Source organism: Rhinolophus sinicus, chromosome 13 (genome assembly GCF_057876585.1).
Source record: "Rhinolophus sinicus isolate RSI-liver-muscle chromosome 13, RSI-T2T, whole genome shotgun sequence".
Taxonomy (NCBI): domain Eukaryota; kingdom Metazoa; phylum Chordata; class Mammalia; order Chiroptera; family Rhinolophidae; genus Rhinolophus; species Rhinolophus sinicus.
Window position 1 is genome coordinate 41,078,493 of NC_142513.1, and position 22,709 is coordinate 41,101,201.

General features: G+C 38.0%; 1 protein-coding gene across 8 annotated transcripts in view; it reads right to left on the reverse strand.

Moving 5' to 3' along the window:
- RALGAPA2 (Ral GTPase activating protein catalytic subunit alpha 2) overlaps window positions 1-22,709 on the reverse strand; it is a 332,861-nt gene that overhangs the window by 105,073 nt on the left and 205,079 nt on the right. For 7 of the 8 annotated variants that reach the window (XM_019712535.3, XM_019712536.3, XM_088789286.1 and 4 more), the window contains 8 exons: window positions 20,937-21,047; window positions 19,508-19,576; window positions 19,103-19,240; window positions 16,114-16,297; window positions 10,306-11,077; window positions 9,419-9,490; window positions 4,996-5,119; window positions 2,751-2,906 (listed from right to left, as the gene is read on the reverse strand). In XM_019712535.3, coding sequence (XP_019568094.3) covers window positions 2,751-2,906; window positions 4,996-5,119; window positions 9,419-9,490; window positions 10,306-11,077; window positions 16,114-16,297; window positions 19,103-19,240; window positions 19,508-19,576; window positions 20,937-21,047 — 1,626 coding nt within the window. The remainder of the gene's footprint in view (window positions 1-2,750; window positions 2,907-4,995; window positions 5,120-9,418; window positions 9,491-10,305; window positions 11,078-16,113; window positions 16,298-19,102; window positions 19,241-19,507; window positions 19,577-20,936; window positions 21,048-22,709) is intronic. The other variant, XM_019712539.3, reaches the window with a different exon arrangement.

Here is a 22,709-nt window from a genome sequence, read left to right on the forward strand (position 1 = left end):
AATTTGGTAATTAAGGAAGAACTATTTTTGTGTGGTAATAATGCAGTATTCATCATCTCAAAGCTGATTTCAATGTCACATGCCTCAGACCTCTGGACACATCACAGTTTAACTAGATCACTCACAAAACTTAAGTGCTAAGGCCACAGAACCAGTTGGCTGATAAATCTGGAGCAAAGAGCAGAAACACACCTACTTCTGCCAATGACAAGTATACAAGCAGGTAAGATGAATCAAATTAACCTGGCCATATTGTCAGCCATGTCAGAACATAAGGGAATAATACTCTGGGAACTTCAAAGTGTTACTCAATTTAAAGGGTGTTTCATTACAGAGACATCATTTTGTGAGTTTGGGAGAATTCTGAGTAGAGGCCCTCAAATCAGATCCACCAGCAAGTTCCGTGCACACAAGTCAAGTTGATGTGACTCGTGTGTAATCTGGGAGGACAGTAGGAGTCTCATCCTGGAATGGAGCTGTCACTCCTGCCAGCTATGCTTCAACTGCAGAACAGGCTCCAGAATGTGCAGGTGCTTACCAGGCTCAGAACAAATGCTTGGTTCTTAAGTCTTAAGAAATCAACCACATGTCCTGCCACTTCTTGTCCTGACAGAGTTTTAAAGTCCCTCTGCCTGGGCCATTCTGCCTGCTGCTACCAGGCAGCACGCACTGGTGACACTGGTCATGGTACACACCTAATAGGCTGACCTCCTTTCCCGACTAATTACATTACATCGCCAGCTGGCTCCAGAAGGAGTCGTCTGTTTGATTGAAGAATTCCTGCTCCTCAGTGGGCCTGGCTGCTACTTTTACTAAGTAACAGTCAGGCCTGACATCCCTATTGTTCAGCTGACAGTGTGCCCATCCTAAAATCTAAGTTTTATTTGTAAATTAACCAAGAAACTTCCTGCCAGAACAGTGCTGCCTGGAGACTGATAATGTGGGTCTTTCATCCCTTTTCACTCATACTGTATCACTGCCAATTTGTTTTTTATGCGGCTGGCCAGCCTGAGGCTATAAAAGCCTTGTAAGACATAAGTGCAATTATAGTCCTGGAGTCAAATGAATTGGACAAATCCAATAGCACAGCTCTGTCCCCACTCTGAAAACCCCTACAGCAGTTAGATTAGCTGTGAAAAATCTAATCTAGCAGGAGCTAACAAATTTCTGCAGTGAAGGATCAAGAGTTCAGTACGGGGTTGCGACCGGATTGCAGAATTGAAACAGTGCCCCCATGACAGGGGCAGAAGAGAGCATGAAACACGTTAGAATTTTGCAGCCCATTTTTAAGCTGTTAGGGAAAATTTAGTTAGAATAAAACAAGGAACTCTAGGCTACTGTTACTGTGACTGATTTTAGTCTAGCTGTGAGATATCCTGATAAAGAGAGTTTGTCACTAATGATGCTAAATCTTGGAGCTGCAAAAGGTATCAGCTGAATTTTGACTATTACAGTAAGAAATCTTTCAAGCAAGCCAAGCCTTGGAACATTGTTTATTGCAGGGCGTTTTATCAAGAAAACACTGTCTTTTCTCAAAAAAGACAATCCTACTTTACTTAAAAAATAATTTAAAAAAATATTTTATATATAAATCTATCTTTTAACAAAATAGTTCTTAGTCATAAGAAAATCATAGAATATGGTGACACATTTGCAGAGTCTGAAGCAACTTACAAAGTACTGCAAATAAAATGGAAGTGTAAAAGCCCTGCCTGGGATCTTGGCAATCTGAAATAGATTCTCTGAGGGAAGGGTCCCCTTCACTAAGAATACCACAGCCAGGGCAGCCATCAGAAAAAACAAACAAAAAACAAACAAACAAACGAAAAAACAAAAAAAAAACTAAGACATGGAGGCAGTTCTTCCATGCCTGTGGGAGCCAACTCATGGCCAGTGGGAGGCCATGCTAACACGCGGGCCGGGGAGTGAAAGCCAGTTGTGCTTTGCACATCCAAGACACTTGGTCGCTGTGAGAGTTGTCGGTTATTGTGCTGTGACCTGAGTTCTGAGATCCCATGAGTAGATTCACGGATGCCCACTACGAGTATGGTCCAGAGGTCTGTAGCTACAGTAGTGAAAAAGCAAAACCACAGAGGAAAGAAATGAAGCAGGTACAGCGAGGCCCATTGGACAGTATCAATCACCTGCCTAATGGCAGGGGAATAGAAGAATCAATTAGATCGATAGGCAATGACAAGGGCGGACGGTTAGAGATCTTACCAGGTACTGTGCCTCAGGGTACAGGAGGTTTCCTTTGAATTCTAGGGAAAACTGCCCATAAGGCCAAGTTGATGGAGAACACAAGTTAAGTGCGAAAGGTGGGACCACTGGACAGCAGCACACCTGGACTTGTCATTTTGACAAGAATTGCCAAATTGCCCCACAGCTAGTAAGAGAGGTGCCTGCTTTCTCAGTTCGGCCAGTCCAGGGTCATTACATCTTATGACCGTTGCCAGCCTGAGAGGTCAACAATGGTATTTTCTGTCAGTTAATAATCATGTGAGGGAACATCCAAAAGTAACAACATTTAAGATCCTTCCTTTTCCTAAATCTTAATCTCAGGATGTAAGACTAAAATGATTGATTGCTTTTCATATATTTTTATCTAGTCTGTGCCAAGCTGGGTATTTCAGATTGATAACTGTAGTTTAAGAAGAGTGACACTGAGGTCACATCCAGTCTCAATGCATGTTACGCCATGGCCTTTGTTCGGTTCTAGGAGAGCCTCACCTACAAACCAGACCCCTTACCTTTTTGGTGAGTGAATCATCTGAGTCTGATGGCATCCGAGTGGAAACATGGAAAATCACTTCCACGGTTGAGGTAGCATAGTAAGGGGCGGTCTGCCCTGTGCTGCCATTGCGCTGAAGTCCACCCATGAACCCGCAGTGGGTTGAGAGATCCACCTGACACAGGACACAAAGAGGAAAAAGAGTCAGGGTTAAAATTTAGCTGGTGTTATTCACTAAGCAGGAATGTAGATTTTAAAAAATCTAATCGTGTTCATTTCTATAGCTTTCTGATGAAAACAAATGTAATACAAAGTTAGACAAAAAATATTAAAGATACATTAACAATGAAAGTGCTCCATGATCCTACCAACAAGAACATCACTATCAAAAGTTTGGTGCATATTTTTTTTCCCTTCTGTATATTTGTATAATGCAGATATATGTATGTAAATAGGTATATATACCTATGTATACACACATGCAGTTTCCCTATTGATGGTTTTACGGAGTTGTCTGCTTTCTTAAACAGTGCTGGTGTGGTCAAACCAGCGGAGCATTCAAAGCAGTGTTTCTATAGGGTGTTGGGTCAAGTGGTACAGATGTTTCAAAATTTAACAGCCACTGCTAACCTGCTGTTCTAAAGGGTTGTTCCAATTTACACCACTGCCCAAAGTCTGTAAGTCATAATTCTTTTCAAGCTATAGCGTGCATGTTTACTTCCTAGTACTTAGATCCATTCTTTTTTTACTTTTCATAAACTAGTATTCTTTCAGTAAAGCAACTATTCTAACACAATAAAAAATATACAAATCCTTCTGTGCCAAATACAATCAATATGTACACTGAATTAATTAATGTTGTAGTCTTTTCTTAAAACTCTAGTTAAGAATGTATGATTTAATAAACATATTAATTAAATAATGATTATATTGTATGACAAACATGTAACTTTATTAGTAAGAAGGACAATGATTTATTGGAAGTGTAATAACTCTTTTAGATCAAAACCTACTTGACCTTTTAGAAATTATGTGGTCTTAGCCTTAATGTACTCTTACCTTGTTCCCACATCCATGTCAATCCCCCTGCTAACCTCAACATTCAGAGACAAGTCTTCCTTATGCACCCACAGTTTCCCACAGCTCAAATAACTAACCAAGAAACCAAAACAAAAGTAGTAAGAAGAAAAATTATTTCAGATATGCCGATTTCCATTTTAAATATGAATTCTTTTAGATTATGGGAATATATTTTCCTTCCGATTTATGTTCCTAGAGACATATATATGTGTATGTGGGCATGTGTATAAATATATATATATGTGTCTGTCAGAGTATCATTTAGGAAAGAAAAAACAATTTTTTTTTTCATTAGCAGTCATCCTAGATCTACCCTAGGGAAATAGGTTGATAGTTAAACATCATGGCTACTATATTTTATTTTCACTCCAACTTTTGACTTCATCCAACTTTCTTCATATTTTCATCAATCAAGTCATTGATTTCTTCTCCATTCTTCATACTGTGGCCAAAACCATTGTTTCTCTGCCCATATTTATCTTCTTTACTACAAAATGTCTATGGCTGGGTAAGCTGATCTGACTACTCAGTTCTGATAAAAAGCAAATGAAATACTATTCAGAGGAAAGTTAAGGGGAAACCAAAGTTCACGTATAAAGTACTGAGATGCAACTAATACCGTGTTTCCCTGAAAATGAGACCTAGCCGGATCATCAGCTCTAATGCATCTTTTGGAGCAAAAATTAACATAAGACCCGGTCTAATATTAAAATAAGCAAAAATTAATATAAGACCCGGTCTTATAAGACCAGGTCTTATATTAATTTTTGCTCCAAAAGACGCATTAGAGCTGATTTATTTTATTTTAATATAGGTCTTATATAGGTCTTATCTTATTTTAATATAAGACTGGGTGTTATATAAGACTAGGTATAATATAATATAATGCCGGGTATGATATAATATAATAATATAATATAATATAATATAACATAATATAATACCGGGTCTTATATTAATTTTTGCTCCAAAAGATGCATTAGAGCTGATGGTCCGGCTAGGTCTTATTTTCGGGGAAACACGGTAGAAGATGTCAAATTCAATAAATTCTTCAACTCCAGAACTCTACCCATGTTATGCTTGAATGTGAAAACATATGTAAAAACATATACAATCAATGTCTCGTTTATATACATATTAAAATAATGCTGGTCAAGAAACACCTACTGAATGAAATGAATTACCTCCCATCCAAGTCCAGCAACAAAGTCTTCATATGCTTGGCTTCCTCTTTCGTTGGAGAGGATTGAACACTTGTCTTCTTGACCTTCAGCAATGTAAAACACTGCGATTTTGTGTGTTTCACGGCTATAAATTTTTAAATTTAAAGGAGTGAGAATTCTTATATATAAAATTTTATTTTACTATTATGACCAGCATGACTCCTACTACAGAGCTTATATTTACTGAGAACTTACTAGAGGTAAGTCACTGATCTAAGAAGATTCCACACATGACCTCATTTATTCTTTGCAAATACCATAATGAGACAACTATTATTATCATTGCCTCCCTTATAAAGGTGGTTGAAAGGGGCACAGAAAAATTTTAAAAAGCACACATAGAATCAGTACACTGGGAATTGAAGCAGGGCAGTCTGGTTCTTGGGATCACTCTCACAGACATATGATATCCTTAACAGCAAGTTACAGCATACTGTTTGACAAGTTTTCTCCATTTTTGGTAAAAAATATCTCTGAAAGCATTTCAAACAGACATCAACTGTGAATACATCCACATTTCGTTTTTTACACTTTGAGCTAAGGATATTGGGTAGTTCCATGATTGGAACTGTTAAAATACGCCAAAACTATATGAGAAACAGAAACTTCTTCCGAGCAGAACACACTTAGATACTTTCTCTGAAAGGGGCTGTACCCACTCTGTGCTCTGACTGATTTAAGGGTGCCTGGTAGAGTGGATAGCTGTCTAGGGAAACCTCTTTGGCCATATACACCCTTTGTCCACTTTCTCCATGATGGATTTTGGGCACTTTGCTGTTAAATCAAGTAAACACAGAGAAAGGAGCCCTCCCTTTTTACTTTTTGTCCATCTAGCATAGTCCTTGGTACACAGTAGGTATCCAGTTAAATCTCTGATGAACTGACCAGAGATAAGATGATATATTTAAATGTATTAGTGACCAATTTCTACAAATTATACCCTGGGGTAAAGTGTCAAAATAACCAAACCTATGCTAAGCAATCTGGTGATAGGTTAGATCATTTTATAGCCCTATCATCTGAGAATTTTACTATAGCTTCTATCTTTTAAAATTTTGGATTACCACTTCCAGTGTAGCTCCATTCTTCTCCTTATTTTTGCATATGGTTTTAAAAATCTCATAGGAAAAACTATCAAGTGCTTAAACAATATAAAAATGTTTCTATTGCTTAATTGTTTAATATCTCAACATTATAATCTGATTAGACATCCATATTGGTGGAATTTTGGCTCCATATTTTAACATACTCTCAAATATTTCCTTCTGCAGTTGTTTTTCTCCTAATAAGCAGAATGAATTGAAACTCAACTAAAAAGTCATATAAATAAATGGAGGACAGTACTCTCCTTCTATTCATCTATATAGCTATTCCTCTTCCCCAATAGTTTACATAAAATAAACATACAAGAAAAATTAGAAAATATAGAAATGAAAGAGAATAAAAAAAACAACCCACTAATTGCAATATATAAGCAAATAACATAACTGTTAACCATTTTAGGATGCATTTTTACATACAAAAATGAGAAGCTACTATATTATTTTTCGCAACTGATTTTCTCACTTAAAATATTTAAGAACACTTTATTGTATAAAATATATAATGTAAAATTCTCCATTTCAACCATTTTTGAGTGTGAACACTTTAATATCATGTGTTTCTATAACTAAGCTGTTAATGGTTGTATAACATTCCATTATATTAACATACCATATCCCAAATCCTCATTATAGGACATTTAGGTTGTTTCCATTTTTAAAGACATTTTATGTCCTTAAAATAAATTCATAGAAATGGAATCGATCATTGTCCATTTTTAAGGCTTTTGATGTGCACTAGAGAAAGTGGACAACCTGAATGCCCGGACTGGTGCGGCATGAGCACACTCTTGGGGGCGCCTCTCTTGATGAGAGTAGGTGTTGTGAGGAGAAGCAAGTTCTGCGGGGATGGATCCCAGAGCCCAGCTCTCTAGTAGAGACCTTGTGCTCCCAAACTGCCAGAGCTTGTCCTCATGCAGGATGGAGCTCCGAAATGCAACACCATTTACTTCCTGAGCAACAGGCAGGGTGCATCGACAGCCTAGCATCTCACTGGCTTATTCTAATGGCTGTAATAATTGGGGGGGTCAGATGATAATAGAGATCATAACCTATAACCTGAAAGACTGTCTCTTCCAACAAATGAAGAAAAAAAAGTATAGTTACTCCATTTCTTTCGGCAGCTCTCTCTATATATTTAAAAGTCCTCAGCATTTAATTTTCTCTATTCTATATACTTTATATACATAAAAACAATCTCAGGTTTATCTGAAATGTTTCGATTTATTCTCCTTAAAGTCCAAGCTTTTTACATTGTAGCTACTCACAGGTCCTTAAATCTTCATTAATTCAATGTGGAAGCATAAGAGAGCTAAGTCCCAGTGACTGCCTGACTGATGTAGGTGTGAGGAAAGGTGACCTTTAGCTGTAAACATTCATCAAATTTCACGTCCTCCGAAATGTTAGCACCGCAGAGAGCCTGCTAGGATGCAGACACTGTGTCTGGCCTTATTAGAGCCAGGCTTTTGAAATGATAATTAGCAACATCAACAGCACTTCATATCCATAAGCTGCATGGCGACTGCATGAAGGAGCAGGTAATTCAGGAACACACATACATAAAACCAACCATTTCCGCTTTCTGATTAGAATGTGTTTTTTCTTTCTTATTAGGAATAGACCAGAAGAGCTTAGTTTTCTTGTGCTATCACATTTAAAAGCCAAACGAAGAAGAAACATGATTTTAACTTTCACCTTACCATGCAGTGGCAAGAAGCATTAATATTTAAAAGGGGAGCTCAGTGTAATTGGTCGGTACAGTTGGCACATCATTTACATCTTTGTCAGCTTCATGGTATATAGATGATAGTTGCAAAATAGCCTCTACTTTTCCTAAGAACATGTTAAGCAGGAACTATGCCTTGATGGCAGGGAGATAAATTGGCATCAGAAATAAATAGAAATATCCTAATTGAAAATTGAGGGACAAGGTATGTTATCTGCTAACAGACCAACACATGAGATAGTCTAGATTTCTTATAACTAAAGAGTTCCTGATTTATTTCCATTTTTTTAAAAAAAACCTTGAAAACACCCTTTATCGTAAAATAAGTTGATACATTTTTAGATGTCAAGAAGATACTAAATCCAGGAGTTGGGGTTTTAAGTGAAGTTTAATCAACGGGCAGAGGATTTGCCAATCAGCTTTCCAAAGCCGTATTTTACTGCAATAGCACCCCAGGGAGTTAATTCAATTGTACCTCATGCAACTAACGTGCATTAACACTCAACAAATTGGCCACAATTACAAGATACCAACATATTCACTTAATACTAGGAAGCACAGAATAATTCAGCACATGCGTGAAAAGCTGAATTTGGAACCCAAGTGACTGCTTGTTTAATATTGTTGGGCAAGAGGGAGAGAAAAGTGAATCCCTGAGTCCTTCAGAAGAAATGCCTCTCAAAATTTCCACAGAGAATTTGATCTCTATTCCTCTAGAGAAAAAGAAGCACAACGACCACTGGGAAACTGAATATGATGAAGGGCAATGTGAGGAATAATGGCTTCGGTTTTTTCAACTCTAATGAGCGATCTAATGATATTCCTACGGGGAATAAAACAGGGAACAAAAGCTATTTTTTGTAAATGAATTTTTCAAAAACTAAAGATTAAGTAAGCAGTTTGTTCAAGACTTTTGAACACTTGTTATGTACCAAGTACGACACTCTTACTTCACTGAGATGTTTTTGGAAGCACACATTTCCCTAAATCAAAAACTAGTTGTGAGCCCATCTTTAGAATTGCTTCTAAGATTGTACAAAAAAGGGGTAGATCTAACTAAGCTTTGGAGAAGAAGGCTTACTATTAAGAAGTTACTAATTACAACACACTGATTTTAACCTTGCCAGCACCGTAGAGGAGAAACTATAGAATGTCAATGCATGGGCACACAGCACAGGTTAAGAAGTCAGACTCACTTGCTTCAAACAACACAGACTGTGCGATAATCATCGGCAGGTAAGGCTCTGTTCCTTACCGGAAAAAGAGGTAGCCGCAGAGATGAAATGAGAATGAATGTCCACTGGCTGCCACATGAAAGGCCCTCAATCAAAGGCACAGATTAGGTGGGAGCACTGACCTTTTAGTGTAGCAAACATGTAAGTTTATTTCTCAAGGGTAAAAATACCAAAAGGATGGCATGTGCAACGTCACCAGATTCTATGTTACAAAACTACCCTTGGGTGTCTCTGCAGGTGTAGCCGTTTCTGCAGCTGTATTTGTCATCTACACACACACAAAGATAGACAGGAATAAAGTGGTTTGACACACTTTCACGTACCACTGACGGGAGTCTAGATTTTTGAGCTCTCTCAATAATTTTGAATTTTTCTTCAACAGATGGAAATTCTTCCTATAAAGAAAAAGGGAAGGAAGAAAAGTCATGTGATCACAGAATAATTTTGCCCTTTTCAGTCAATCAATTACCTATTATTCATCCAACCACCACTTTACCCAACCATTGCCTACCTCATTCACAAAAGATCTGCAATTGAAGCCTACAGAATAAACTCCACTCTCCTTGAGACACTCAAAGGTATCAAAATCCTACTAATCCCATTACTACCAACTGACACTGGATGGCTCTGTGGTAAATGAATGTGTGACTTGTATATAGGTGCCTGTGTCTCTGTTTTCACTGTTGGCTCTGCTATGAATCTCTTTTCCCCCATCTCTGTCCTTTAAAACTCCACTCCACTATCTGGGTCCAGCTCACATTCACCCCCATCCATGAAGTCTTCTCCACTGCACCACACTTCCCATTGGATTTAACGGTTCCTCTTGAACTCCTGTGTCATACTATCTTTCATTGGAGTTGTATGTATCAAGTCTACCTCCCTCAACAGCTAAGTAAACTGGCTTCTTCATCTTTGTAGTCCAACTGCATCTTTACAAGGCAGAAACAATAATGGCCAGAGCAATAATTAAAACACATGGAAAATGTTTGATACCCTTTAAAATATACAACAGATGTTTGGAAATAATCTGTGCAATCAGTACAGTACAGTTTCTAGCTTTAATTTAGCAGCAAAAAAATAAGCTGTAAATGCTGAAATAGAGAAAAATATCCATTTCTATTCTCTGTTTCCTCAACCCTAAAATGATAAAAACAGAACAATCACACAAAAATAATGGCAAGATAATTGAAGCTCTAGAGTGGATTGTTACCTTCTGTCCCAAGAATTCATTCCCAAGTCATCAAGCAACAACCTGCAAAAATAAAAGGGTCCTTGGGGCTCCACCGGTGAGGGCTGCTCTTGGCTGGTGACTCTCATGGTTGAATCAGAGTTACTCCTCTGAACATACTCGTCTTCTTGTGCGTTCTGGCGTAAAATGACCTCGATGATTTCCTTTTCTTGATCACGGTTCATTCCACATGGGGGTGGGGAAGGCTCATTTAGATTTAGCTGGGATGGTAAAAGGCATTCAGGACTTGTGTGGCCAATGTTTTCAAGTAATTTGTCGAGGACATCATCTGCCTCCTCAATTTGAGAAAACTCTCTCTGAGATCCAAAGGTTTGATGATGCCAGCCCGAGATCAGAAATGAAGGATTTCTGCTGTTGGGTGATAAGCAGACTTCCAAAGGTCCATATAAAACCTTCCCATCCCAAGAGTACTTCCCTGAGATATCCCTCACAATTACTCTCACATCAGAGAGGGCACCCACTAGTGAGCCGCCTCCCGGTCCTTCCGTGGGTATCTGAAGGTAGGAGATGAGGGTGCTGTCATTGAATACAAACAGCTGCAGATTTGGGCTCCTGAACACCTCGGAGGAGAGCTCAGTGGCTTCCGCGTGCAGGTTGTCATGGTTCTCACTGACCAGGCTGTGCAGCACGGCAGGGCCCCCACAGAGGGGGAAGTGTCCCAGGTGATTCACCAGGTGGGCCATCACCATTCGGGCAGTCAGAGGGATCAGCTCCAAACTTCGTCTCTTCCTCTCTGTGAACAGCAGTAAAGAAATAAAGATAGTGGCAAATGAAGATTAAGACTGAACATCATCAATTTCAATCTGTACTTAGAATGTTTGATTTTTTTTCAGTCAGGGAAACTTTTCACCTATCTTCTTTTTTGACACTAAGTCTATGTGAATTTAAAAGCACATTTTAAATAGACTGCTAAAAGAATCAACTTACATGAAGATTTCATTCTGAAAGGGACATTAAAAAATATGTAGATAGAGCAAAAGACAAGAGAAATGTTGCTGTCCTTAAAAAAGGAGGTGGTTTCAGAGCTCTGGGATGTCAAAATCTACAGTTGGAGAGGACGGCAGAGCTGGATGGTTGGGGGCTAGAAGCTGGGGGCAGGTAGATGGTGGGCCAGAGAGGTTACCTTGTTCCCTTCAGTGGGGTAAAGGTATACATCCATAAGGAAATGAATCCAACCTGTGACAGCTTAAGCATATTTTAAGTAATCTGCTTTAAGATCATTGTAAAATTTTAATTTTGTTGTTAGGGCATTTGAAATATTTAACAAAATCTGATGTATTAATAATTCATGGAAATACTGAGAATGTTTTAACTGAATTTATAGTTAATTTAATACCCGAGAGCAAATGATTTACAAAATTTTTAAGACTTCAAAATGTACAGAAAGATTTTGAAAATAGCATCTAAGACTGTGCCTTATAAAATGTTTGCAGTATAAGGGCAAAGCAGATAAACTAAACCCATAAATATGGATTGAAATGACTACTTAAGCTTGAGAGTAGTTAGGGGGATTTTAACCTACCATATTTATTTAAAAAGTTGTACATTATTCTAGGAACATGTTAAAATGACACCTTTTACTTTTAACAAAAAAAAAAATCACTAGATATTTAAATAAACTAAGATTTATAATTTGGGCTTAAATGTTTAGGAAATACTTGTTTTCTAAATTCACAACATGAAAATTAATTTTTCATGCTAAAGATCCTCCCTTTCAGACATTAAAAATCCAACTGACTTACTTATAAAACATCAATTTTATGATGTATAAATCCTAGAAAGAAACAAATTCTACAATCTAAGAAATTCTGTGTGATGACTGAAGAGAACAAGTTTGTCCTGAATTTTCTTCCTATTTTTTTTTGTTTTCAATAAACAAGAAATCATCTGTATTCAAGAATGAAAAATAAAAATTTCACATTAAACTTCATTTTTAGAAGCAAAGGAGGTCATCTATACTTGTCTCTGAAATTGAACTCTTCTTCCTGATCCTCATAGAGGTATGCATGATTTTCATACAGCTGAAAATTTAAAATATCTTAACTAATTCCCTTGATTTGCTTTTGCGTCCATATTAAGTTTTCCAAAAGTTACAAATGCTTTTATTCATGCTTATCATTTCATATAAATATACACTCCATCAGAAATGTTAGTGCCCCAAACCACAAAGGTACAGCCAGCTGGGAGCTCAGGAGTCATAACATAAGACACTACATGGTGATGACATGGTAGAGCAGGCTATGAAACTAACCATAAAGGTCCAATTTGATAAAGCCCAGGGCAGAAAATAACAACTGGAAAAGCAACTTTCCTCTCGTTTTACTTACAAAGGTTGTGCTTTCAATTTGTGATAAATATAAATTTGTATTTTAATAAACATGTTTTAATTCTACAATGGGAACTTAACCTGGAGTCACACTAACCAAGTCATAAACCATGACACACCCAATTAAAAGCCCAAATATCTTTGGTACTGAAAAGTAAGGAAAGGGAACATTTATAAAATGAGAATTGCTCTTCCCTGGCAGACTTCAGCTGAATCAACTGCATGGGCATGCCCTGAAAAATAAAAAGGAAACCTAGGCTCCATTAATGAAAAAACTAAGCTCATGACTTCCACAAATTATGAAAAAAATATATTCTAAATATTTTATTTTTCTAAATTTATAGATGAAATATAAAAGCAGCAATTTTAGGTATTCCTTTAACTTTTTTTTTTTTTTTTTTTAAGGCTTTTCCTCTCCCTTCTGTTTTTTTTTTTTTTTTAAAGATTTTTATTGGGGAAGGGGAACAGGACTTTATTGGGGAACAGTGTGTACTTCCAGGCCTTTTTTCCAGGTTAAGTTGTCCTTTCAGTCTCAGTTGTGGAGGGTGCCATTCAGCTTCAAGTTGTTGCCCTTTCAGTCTTAGTTGTGGAGGGCGCAGCTCAGCTCCAGGTCCAGTTGCCGTTGCTAGTTGCAGGGGGCATAGCCCACCATCCGTTGTGGGAGTTGAACCGGCAACCTTGTGGTTGAGAGGACGCGCTCCAACCAACTGAGCTATTTGGGAGCTCAGCAGCTGCTCAGCTCAAGGTGCCGTGTTCAATCTTAGTTGCAGGGAGTGCTGCCCACCATCCCTTGCGGGACTCGAGGAATTGAACTGGCAACCTTGTGGTTGGGAGCCCAGTGGCCCATGTGGGAATCGAACCGGCAGCCTTCGGAGTTAGGAGCATGGAGCTCTAACCACCTGAGCCACCGGGCCGGCCCCCTCCCTTCTTTTTAAGCATTTAGGTATTAATGATGAGAAATTTGAACACAGGCTATTTATTGTACATGAAATTAATGGCTTTTCTTTGAGCTGGGTCAGCAGTTACCTCAGTAGGTAGTTGAATGTGCTTCTTAATTGTAACTATTTGAAAGTAGTAATTACATCAAATAGTAGGTGACGGTCTATAAAAAAATCATTTGAAAATAACAGATAAAATATTGCTTATCAGAAACATTATCTGAGTAGAAATAGTTTGGTTATGAATGAATTATGACATTAAGTGTAAAAAAACAACCTTCAACTATGAGCACATTTTATTTAACTTAAAATACCTAAGTTATCATCTTTATCGGTCCTCATTATTGTTAGCAAGGTGTAGTCCTCAGCAAGAGTGTCTGTGTGTGCCAACATGCTTCTAAGCTTCTTTGCTTTTTTAGTTAAAGTGTTAGTGAATATTAAAACCTTTTTGTCATAGAAGTTTAAACAATTATTTTTAGCATCCCAGAACTATGTTAGGACAAGTTTGCATAACACATTCTGGAGAATGAATATTCAAGTCAGAGTGTTGTACACTGAAATAAAAATGGTTCCAAAATATAAACGTGCATTTTCAGGTTTCTCCTTTTTCACTAACCTATAAATCTTCTGCTATTATCAAGTGATGAGTCATAATAGCAGTGAACCTATTTTTGGGATAGCCACGTGGGGTGAAGGTAAATTAATGACTTTAGGAAAAAGTTAATTTTCTTATGAGACATGGACTACAAGGTAGGAAACAAAGAAAACAGATCAAGGGTAATATTATTTTTTTAAAAAATACAGTTTGAATTTATAACTGTGGGGAAAAAGTCAAGAAAAAATTACAGTTTAAAAGAACAGTGACTCCAGAAAAAGACAACTAAATGATTAAGCAAATGGAGGGCAACAAGAAGACAACATGTAAATGTACCACATAGTGTCCACCCTCAACACAAGTCAAAATGAGTCTACTGTACTCTTGCAAAATATCAGAGTAAATAAAATGATGTTTTAGGAACTCAGTGATTAAATTTTAAATTGAAAATCCACCTCCATCACTTCTGATTTATATACCCTTCACCTCAATTTGCTCATCTATAAAATGGAGCTAAAATAAAGACTGGATGGTTCCAGAGCGCTTGTTCCTGACTGGTGTCCCAACTCCTGTCCTCTTCATCCACACCGCACCCACCCATTTCTCTCATCCTGAACCACACTCCGGACTCTGCAATCTCACAAGCACAGCCCCAAACCCCAGGCCCTCACCCAGCTAATGCCTGCTGTGCCCTTCCTTTCCCCACCAAAAGCTCCATAAAATGCATCTGTCTCGGAATTCTGGATGATCATCCCCCAGGTCACCTGCTCATGCTATCTGGCCAAGACCAATTATTCTGCCCAAAGTACACAGCAAAACCCACAACCAAACATTCAGCTGGGAAAGAAAATGACTCCTGTTCTGTTCTCACCCTCCCTGGGCTTTCTGAAGACCTACCACTGCTGACCTTCCTCGGCTCCTTATCTGCCCTCTTCCTTCGATTTCCTAGAAATGATTCTTTCTTGGTTCTTTTCCCATTTTCTGGTGACATTCTCTGGTTCCTTTTTCTTTACGGATGTTTTTACCCCCAGGGTTCCATTCTTGGGTCTCCACACCCACTTTTATTTTTAAACTTTTAATTTTGAAACAATTGAAGATTCACATGCACTTGTAAGAAATAATACAGAGATATTCCAAATATCCTTCATCCCAATGGCAACATCTTACATAGCTATAGTACCATAGCACAGTCAGGAAACTCACATTGAAACAATTCATCAATATTCAGAGTTCACGAGTTTTATAGGCACTCATTTGTGTGTGTGTATTTCTATGCAATTTTATCAGATATATGTATGGACGACACACCCACATTTTGACTCACATTCCAGGGATAGGTTCCTATTATTTTGGAGAGAAGGGTGGTTGAGGAGTCCTTAGGATACCCACACACTCTAAAATAGCCCCTTTGCTGTGAACAGAGCAATCCTCAAACTGTGGCATGCAAATTTCCATCTCTCTCTTCATGATGCTCTTAGTCTGGAACAATGTACCAGCTCCTTTCAAAGTCTGTCCATCCTTCTAAGTCTGGCTTAAGTCCTTCTCCATGGGAAGCCCCTGTGGTGCTATTCCACAAATGAGTCCTTCTGCATTAATCCTGTCTCTCCCATTAGATGTAAAGCTCCTTGGGGATATAAAATAAACTGTTTTTGTGGGTCCCATGAGTCTGAGACATATAGCTACTCAATAATACAAAATTCACCTAAGGTGGGAAAAGAAAGGGAAGGAGAAGAAACAGACAAAAAGAGAAGAAACAAGGAAGGAAGAATTTGCTATCACAGAGGACTCTGGAAATCAGGATTTTAACAGTTATATTAAAAAAAACACACACACATACAGCAAGCATGAATAAAAGGCTATAATTTTTTTCTTTTCCTGCCTACAAGAATTAATATTCTGAAGAATCTCACCCTCTTCAACAGTAAGCAGGTTGCCCAGTTCTGCTGATGAATGATACTGGACTGGCTCAGAATTCTTCACATTTGCCAATGGCAGGAAAGGGTCGTAATCTGAGGATGAAAGGTCAGCCAGGGTCAATGTGTAGTGACTCTGTTGGGTATATGTGTTTGAGCCACAAACACAGCAGTGCAGAACCTGTGAAAAACAGAAGGGAATGTGTGCCATAGATATCACTAACCTGTCCCTTGACAATTTGTCAAACTACAACAGCACTTAGGAAGTACGTCTCCTGCTTGGTAATACTTGAAAACATCAAATCCTTTCCATTCTAAAATATATTCTTGCTATTAGCAAGTTTCTTTTGCTCTTTTCACATCAATGCCAATAAATATATTCTCAAGGCAAAACAAAAGCAAAAGTGAAAAAGTGCCTATATTTCACCATTCTGTGCGGTTGCACACACCTAAGTCCTGCTCCATCAGTCCACCAGAGGCAACACAAGTAGAAGAAACTAAAACAGGAGATGAAGACTAGCTGTGGGATAAACCACAAGATGAACAACCACCACCCATGGTGGCGGGTAGAGTGAAGGCAATAAGCACAGACAGCATACTTCATAAACCGTTCATGAACTTGAATTGGTATAACTCACTACCCCAAGAATTGGAAGGGCTAATTTAATACAATTTTTTAAAGTATGATTAATGAAGTAAATTTAACACAAATTTTAAAAGTATTCTTATTTTTACAAGATCAGTTTCCTAAAAGCTTACTGGTTATTTACCAATTATTGGTGACTGAAGATCCATAAGCCATGCAAAAGCAAATCATCTTATGTATGCCAAAATGTATAAATGAGCTAATAATAACTGTACTAAATTTTACTTCCTGATCAGAAATTCAAGATAATAAATTTTAAAAATTAATTTTTATGAAAATCAAGGTTATACTTTAGAAATTAAAGAGGTATCTTTGGACTCAATGTGCTTATACAAAGTCAATTCACTTTTAGATGACTAGCTTGGATTTGTCCACATGGCAGGAGGCCATGTGGTCAGGCTGCACATCTTCCTGTTTAGTCCCTTCTACTTGAGTGGCCTCTTGGGGACTGGAGAAGGATTTAGGGGTATGCAACCTTTGTATAAGGGTAAAAAGTACCAAGAACTGTAGTCAACAGAAGACAGCCACCCGGATATATCCTCTTTCAAGCAGAAAAGCAGTGTAGTAAAATTATGGTAACTTTCTTAATAATATGAAAATTGAGCTTCTGTCATTGAGAGAATTAATTTCTATTAGTCAAATGCCATAAAAATAAGAAATGCAAATTAAAACCACAATGCAGTACCACTGCATACATACTAGGTAGCAAAGTGTTAGCAAGACTGTGGAGCAGCTGCAACTCTCAGCTGGTGACAGTGTAAATTAGCACAACCATTCTGGAAAATTATTTAGTGTTCACTACTAAAGCAGAACATCTGTATTCCAGCAACTCCATTCCTAGGTATACACCCAATAGAAACGCATACATACATGTACCAAAGAACATACTAGAACAGAATGTTCACAGAACTTTCTTTTTATGGCCCCAAACACTAAACTACCTAAATTTCCATCAACAGTAGAATAGATAAATAAATTGTGGTTTATTCTCACTGTGTAATACTAAATAGCAATGAGAGTGAGAAATCTGTAACTAGGACATACTGTATGCTTCCATCTATATAAAGTTCTAAAATAGACAAAACAAATCTATGCTGTGACAGGATAGTGGTTATCCCTGGCATGTTGTATGGGGGTAGGGACTAGGTGGAGGCACAGTGGGGCTTCTGGGATGCTAGGAATGTGTTGTTTCTAGAGCTGGCATTTGGTTTCACAGGTATGCTCACTTTGTGAAAATTCATCAAGCTCTCACTTATGATTGATGCAATTTTTTGGATGGACTTAAACTTCAATAGAAAGTTTCCTTTAGAAGTACGATAAAGAGTTATTCAATAAATTTGTGAATCATGTTAACTATGAGGTGACTTCTATATTGGTAAAGCAATTTTAAGAGAAATCTTTTAAGAAAAGAAATATTAGAAATGAGATAAATTTAAATGATTGTGGCTACTTTAATTGGTCAAGCCAAACTTTATATAGGCTTATAAACCACAAGGATGACAGAAGTAACTAATTAATCCTAACATTGTTATTGAAATTTTTGACCACTGAAGAAACCATTTAAAAGTCCACATTACTTTTTAGTAGAATTTCAACCATGATTAGTGTTTTTTATTTTTTAATTTAATACATTTTAAAATAACACAACACAGTAATCAGTTAATGATTTGGAATCTTTTAACTATGTGTTATTAAAGGTTTGTTACTAAAAAAAGAATGAAAACCAGAATTGTCTCTACGTAATAGTAATTATTCAGTGGGCACACAAATGCTAAATAAATAAATAAGGATAGACTGCAAGGCCTATACAGAAGGATAGTATAAAGCGTCCAGAGCAAACCACTACACCTAGTCATCAGTAGAGGGTGAAATTCAAATATTTTAAGTACTATAAAAATTATGAGGCTAATTATTTTGATGTGATATATTTCATTAATATCTTTTAAAGCAAAGAGATTACAAAGACCATTATACTTTTTTCTTCTTTGGAAAAACAGATTTTGTCAAACGAAGACTGTGGATATTCCTACAATATAAACAGTTCTTTTTAAAATTAAGTAGACATAGACCATGTTCCATGAAAAATGGGGAATCCTGATCAAACTGCAGTTGTTTAGAGAGGACATTCATGTATAAATGTGTGCATCTTTCACTTGGCAATCATTGCTTCTCTACAATTATATCTGTTCTTTTTTCACTCCTTAAGTTTTTGTTTCTTTCACCCTCCCCTGCCCTTTTCAGAAGAACATAGATAAATAAGTAAATGTATGAAACATATTTTGGTACTTCTCTGATGCTAAGTCCACACGCTACGTCCCTGCGACCCCGTTGGGGACTCACCCTGTAGATATAATCCAGCAAGGGGGCTCTGGATGAGGGCTGCTCGTCCAGCGCCACCGTGGTCACTGGGTGGAGAAGGGCATTCACCGGCAACGCCATGCACCAGTCCAGGAGGCAGAGTAGCAAAGACACAATAAACTGGAAGAGGAAACAAGCCTGCTATCTTATACTGTGTCTTTTAAACTTCACTACGGGTAATAACAAATAACAGAACTGTCCTTGCATAACAGTAATTATTCAATAGACACACAAATGCAAAAAGGATGAATGAATGAGGTGTTCACAGGAGGGCCAATAGAGAAGAGTATTATAGAGGGTATAAAATATGTAGTATTATTTATCATTCTGTCTCACATTTTTAAAAAAAGCAAACTCTAGGGAAAACTTAGCCATTGTGCCACCTACCTTCTTATCTGTTTCCACTGAAGAGTACTCTGCACTTGGTAAAAGAAAAGCAATTGTGGCCACAAGGATCTGCATAAAAGACAAATCCCCAATCAAGTAGAGCATAGTAACAGTTTTGGAAGCCATATGATGAGTTCCAAGATGGTCTTGCAACTAAACCCAGCTTGGTGCCAACTCACTAGAGGAAGGTGATAAAAAGCAAAGGGCCAGTTTAGAGACATGTGTTATCTTGAAAATCAGGAGAAGACAATTGGGGCTATGCCCGATTTTCACTCCACTCTATTGGTGGTGAAACTGGGAACCCCAGAGAAAGGAATATTTCTCTCTGTAGTCATATAATTTCCATCTTCAGACTCCACACTTTTCATGATGAAAGCAAAAAAATACTTTCAAAAATAAAAATGAAAATGCTCCCACTTAATTTTCTTATAAATTACTCCAGGTCTACACCTGTTGTCCTGGAGTAAAAGCACCTCTTTCATTTTCAAAGGTATTCCTGTTTAAATGATAAATTACATCGTTGCCCTAAATCCCAACTTTACATTTTGCAGCATCTTATATTCCTATGTCCGAAGCTCTACGAGTATTTCACTGTAGGTCACTTATGGTTGAAAATCATTTGTGATTTTTCACGTATCTCTGAGAGAACAAAGTGATCTCACTGGTGAAATTTATCTAGGGCTGAGAGAAAATAAATCAACATTACTCTTTCCCGGTAATACCACACAGAGACAAACCAAATTTCCTTGCAGTTACAACTGATGTATAAAGAATAGGGCATGTTTTAAAAAGTACAGCTATAAAAATTGGCAGAATGGATGTGCTTTTACCACCAGGCACCTACAGGGGTGAGGGTACCTGCTTCTGTATAAGCAAGCACCCCCAAATGTAACCAACCTCCAGGATATTATCACTGAGATGATTCTTCCTGTTACTTCTGTCCCTCTGCTCTACGAATTACCTTCACAGAGGGTATTATAGCAGTAATCTCATTACAGCTGGGTAATCACGCGATGACAGAAAGCATGGGCTTCAGTCTGGGAGAGATTCCTATTTTACACAACAGTCCGCCCTCCCAGCCACACACACACAGAGGGCATCATAACCAGCTGCCTACTCCTTGTTGGCACCATCCAAATTACTCTGGATGAATGAAGCCCAATCTACAAAAGGTCTCTTTGTTACAGTCCTACCCGCCTTTCAAACTACCCAAGTGTAATACTCTGCCCTGGAACAGTGGTGGCTTCTTCACATAGTGCCTGAAATCACAGCTGAGAAGAACAGTGCAATTCAATCTTAAAACAAGTGTCTCATATGGCAATTTAATAGTCAGTTCTCTAACAATTATTTGAGTATCTATAATTAATTAAATATGAAACATAATAAAAAGGAAATGCTTATATTTTAGCATTACAGGAAAAAAACTTACTTCTGCAATTTTCAGAGGCAGAGGGGTTTCAAACATCTGAAGCTTCTCCCAGTAGGAAACCAGCAGCTGAAGAACGTCACATGCTGCCTGAGCCACGACTTTGTTAGGAAACTATGAAAGGAAAACATCTCCAAGCTAAATAACCTAACTTAACATGTACACCATTCCTAAGGAACAAAACAGGTACTTCTTTCCAGCTCCAATTAGAGATCATTTCCTTATTTTGCATTAAATTTGTGAAAACATGTGTCCTATTACCAAACAGCTTATACATGATCACCATTCAATAACTGCCTCTGTCTAGACTACTACTAGCTGCATTAATTTACGTAACATTCTATAGAAACAAGTACCTATCATTTAATCATTTGGAAATTAAAACCATAATTTCAAATGCCTTAAGATAACATAAATCATATTTTTAACTATTAGAGGAAATCAAAATGCAGTGCATTATTGAGTATCCCCTGTGCGTGAACCTTTTATAAGACTTTTACTCATTTTAGCATTGAAAAATCTTCACAAACAGCTCTGTGAGGTAGATGTTATCAGCATTTTACACACAGAAAGGCAGGGATGGATCAAATGACTTTCTTTCCTATGAAATTAAACTTAACCAACATGTATGTGTAACATAAAGAATGTGAAAAGTCTGGGAGTATGAGCACATGATTCACAAATTATGGTGTAAGCAATTACTTTGAGCATGTTCTCTGAGCCTGCATGTGTCCAACGTCTCTGGCTGCTTCCATTTCTTGTGGGATAGCACCTAAAAGGACTGATGGCTAAGGCTTCATGAAAGGCAGGACGACACCTTGTCCTTCTCTCCCTGTCCCGGACCTTGGGCTACACTGCTATCCATACCTCAGTAACTAGAGCAGAAAAGTTTGTCACGGGTTCTGTGTCCCTGTCAGGGAAAATTTCTGGATATGTCGCTTAGTTATTTCCATACCAGGAGCTCCAAGTCACAGGAAGCACATACCAGTTGACCTAGGTACCACACAAACAATACATTTAGCAGCTCAGTGGCTAATGCAGGGGATAAGGAAGGTGAGGGAAATGTGATTCATTTTAATTCTACAGAATAGTTACTGACTACCCTTTTCTGACCAGTGTAAGGTAAAACAAGGGCGATGGCATCTGCACTCAAGAGGCTCTTCAAAGTCTGGGCCTTAGATGACCTGATTCTCATCTCTTTTCATCCCACACTCTGGTTTGTTTCTGCCCCAGGACCTTAACACGTGCTCCTTGTCTGCCTGGTCCGTGCTCTCTAGGTCTGCATTTGGCTAATGCTGCCACATGTCTTAGTGCCATCATGGCACTAAAAGTCATCTCCTTGGTGAGGCCACCATACCCATCCAAAGAAGTGGCAGCCCACCCCCTCCAGCTCTTCAGTTTCATACTGCTCCCTGTTATAGTTTATTTATGGCATTAAGGGCTGTCAGAGCTGATCTTTTATGTTTGTCTGCTTGTTCTTTTTCATTTATTTTCCTGCATCTTGTTGGTCATTGTTATTCTAATGCCTAGCAATGCCCCGAGGGGAAATGCATGGTGTGTTTGAGGTAAAGATGGAACATGGAGGGAGTGGAAGAATATGAGTGGACACTGGGTGTGTTTCTGCTGCATCACAGTAGTCAACTCATGGAGTAGAAACAAGGATGGCATGGCTATCCTCACTTCCAGAAACTGAAAACAGACAAGAGGACAGTGATGAAAGAGACCTATGGCAGGTAAGACAAAGGGCTACGGACAGAGAGGGATGAGGCGTGAGAT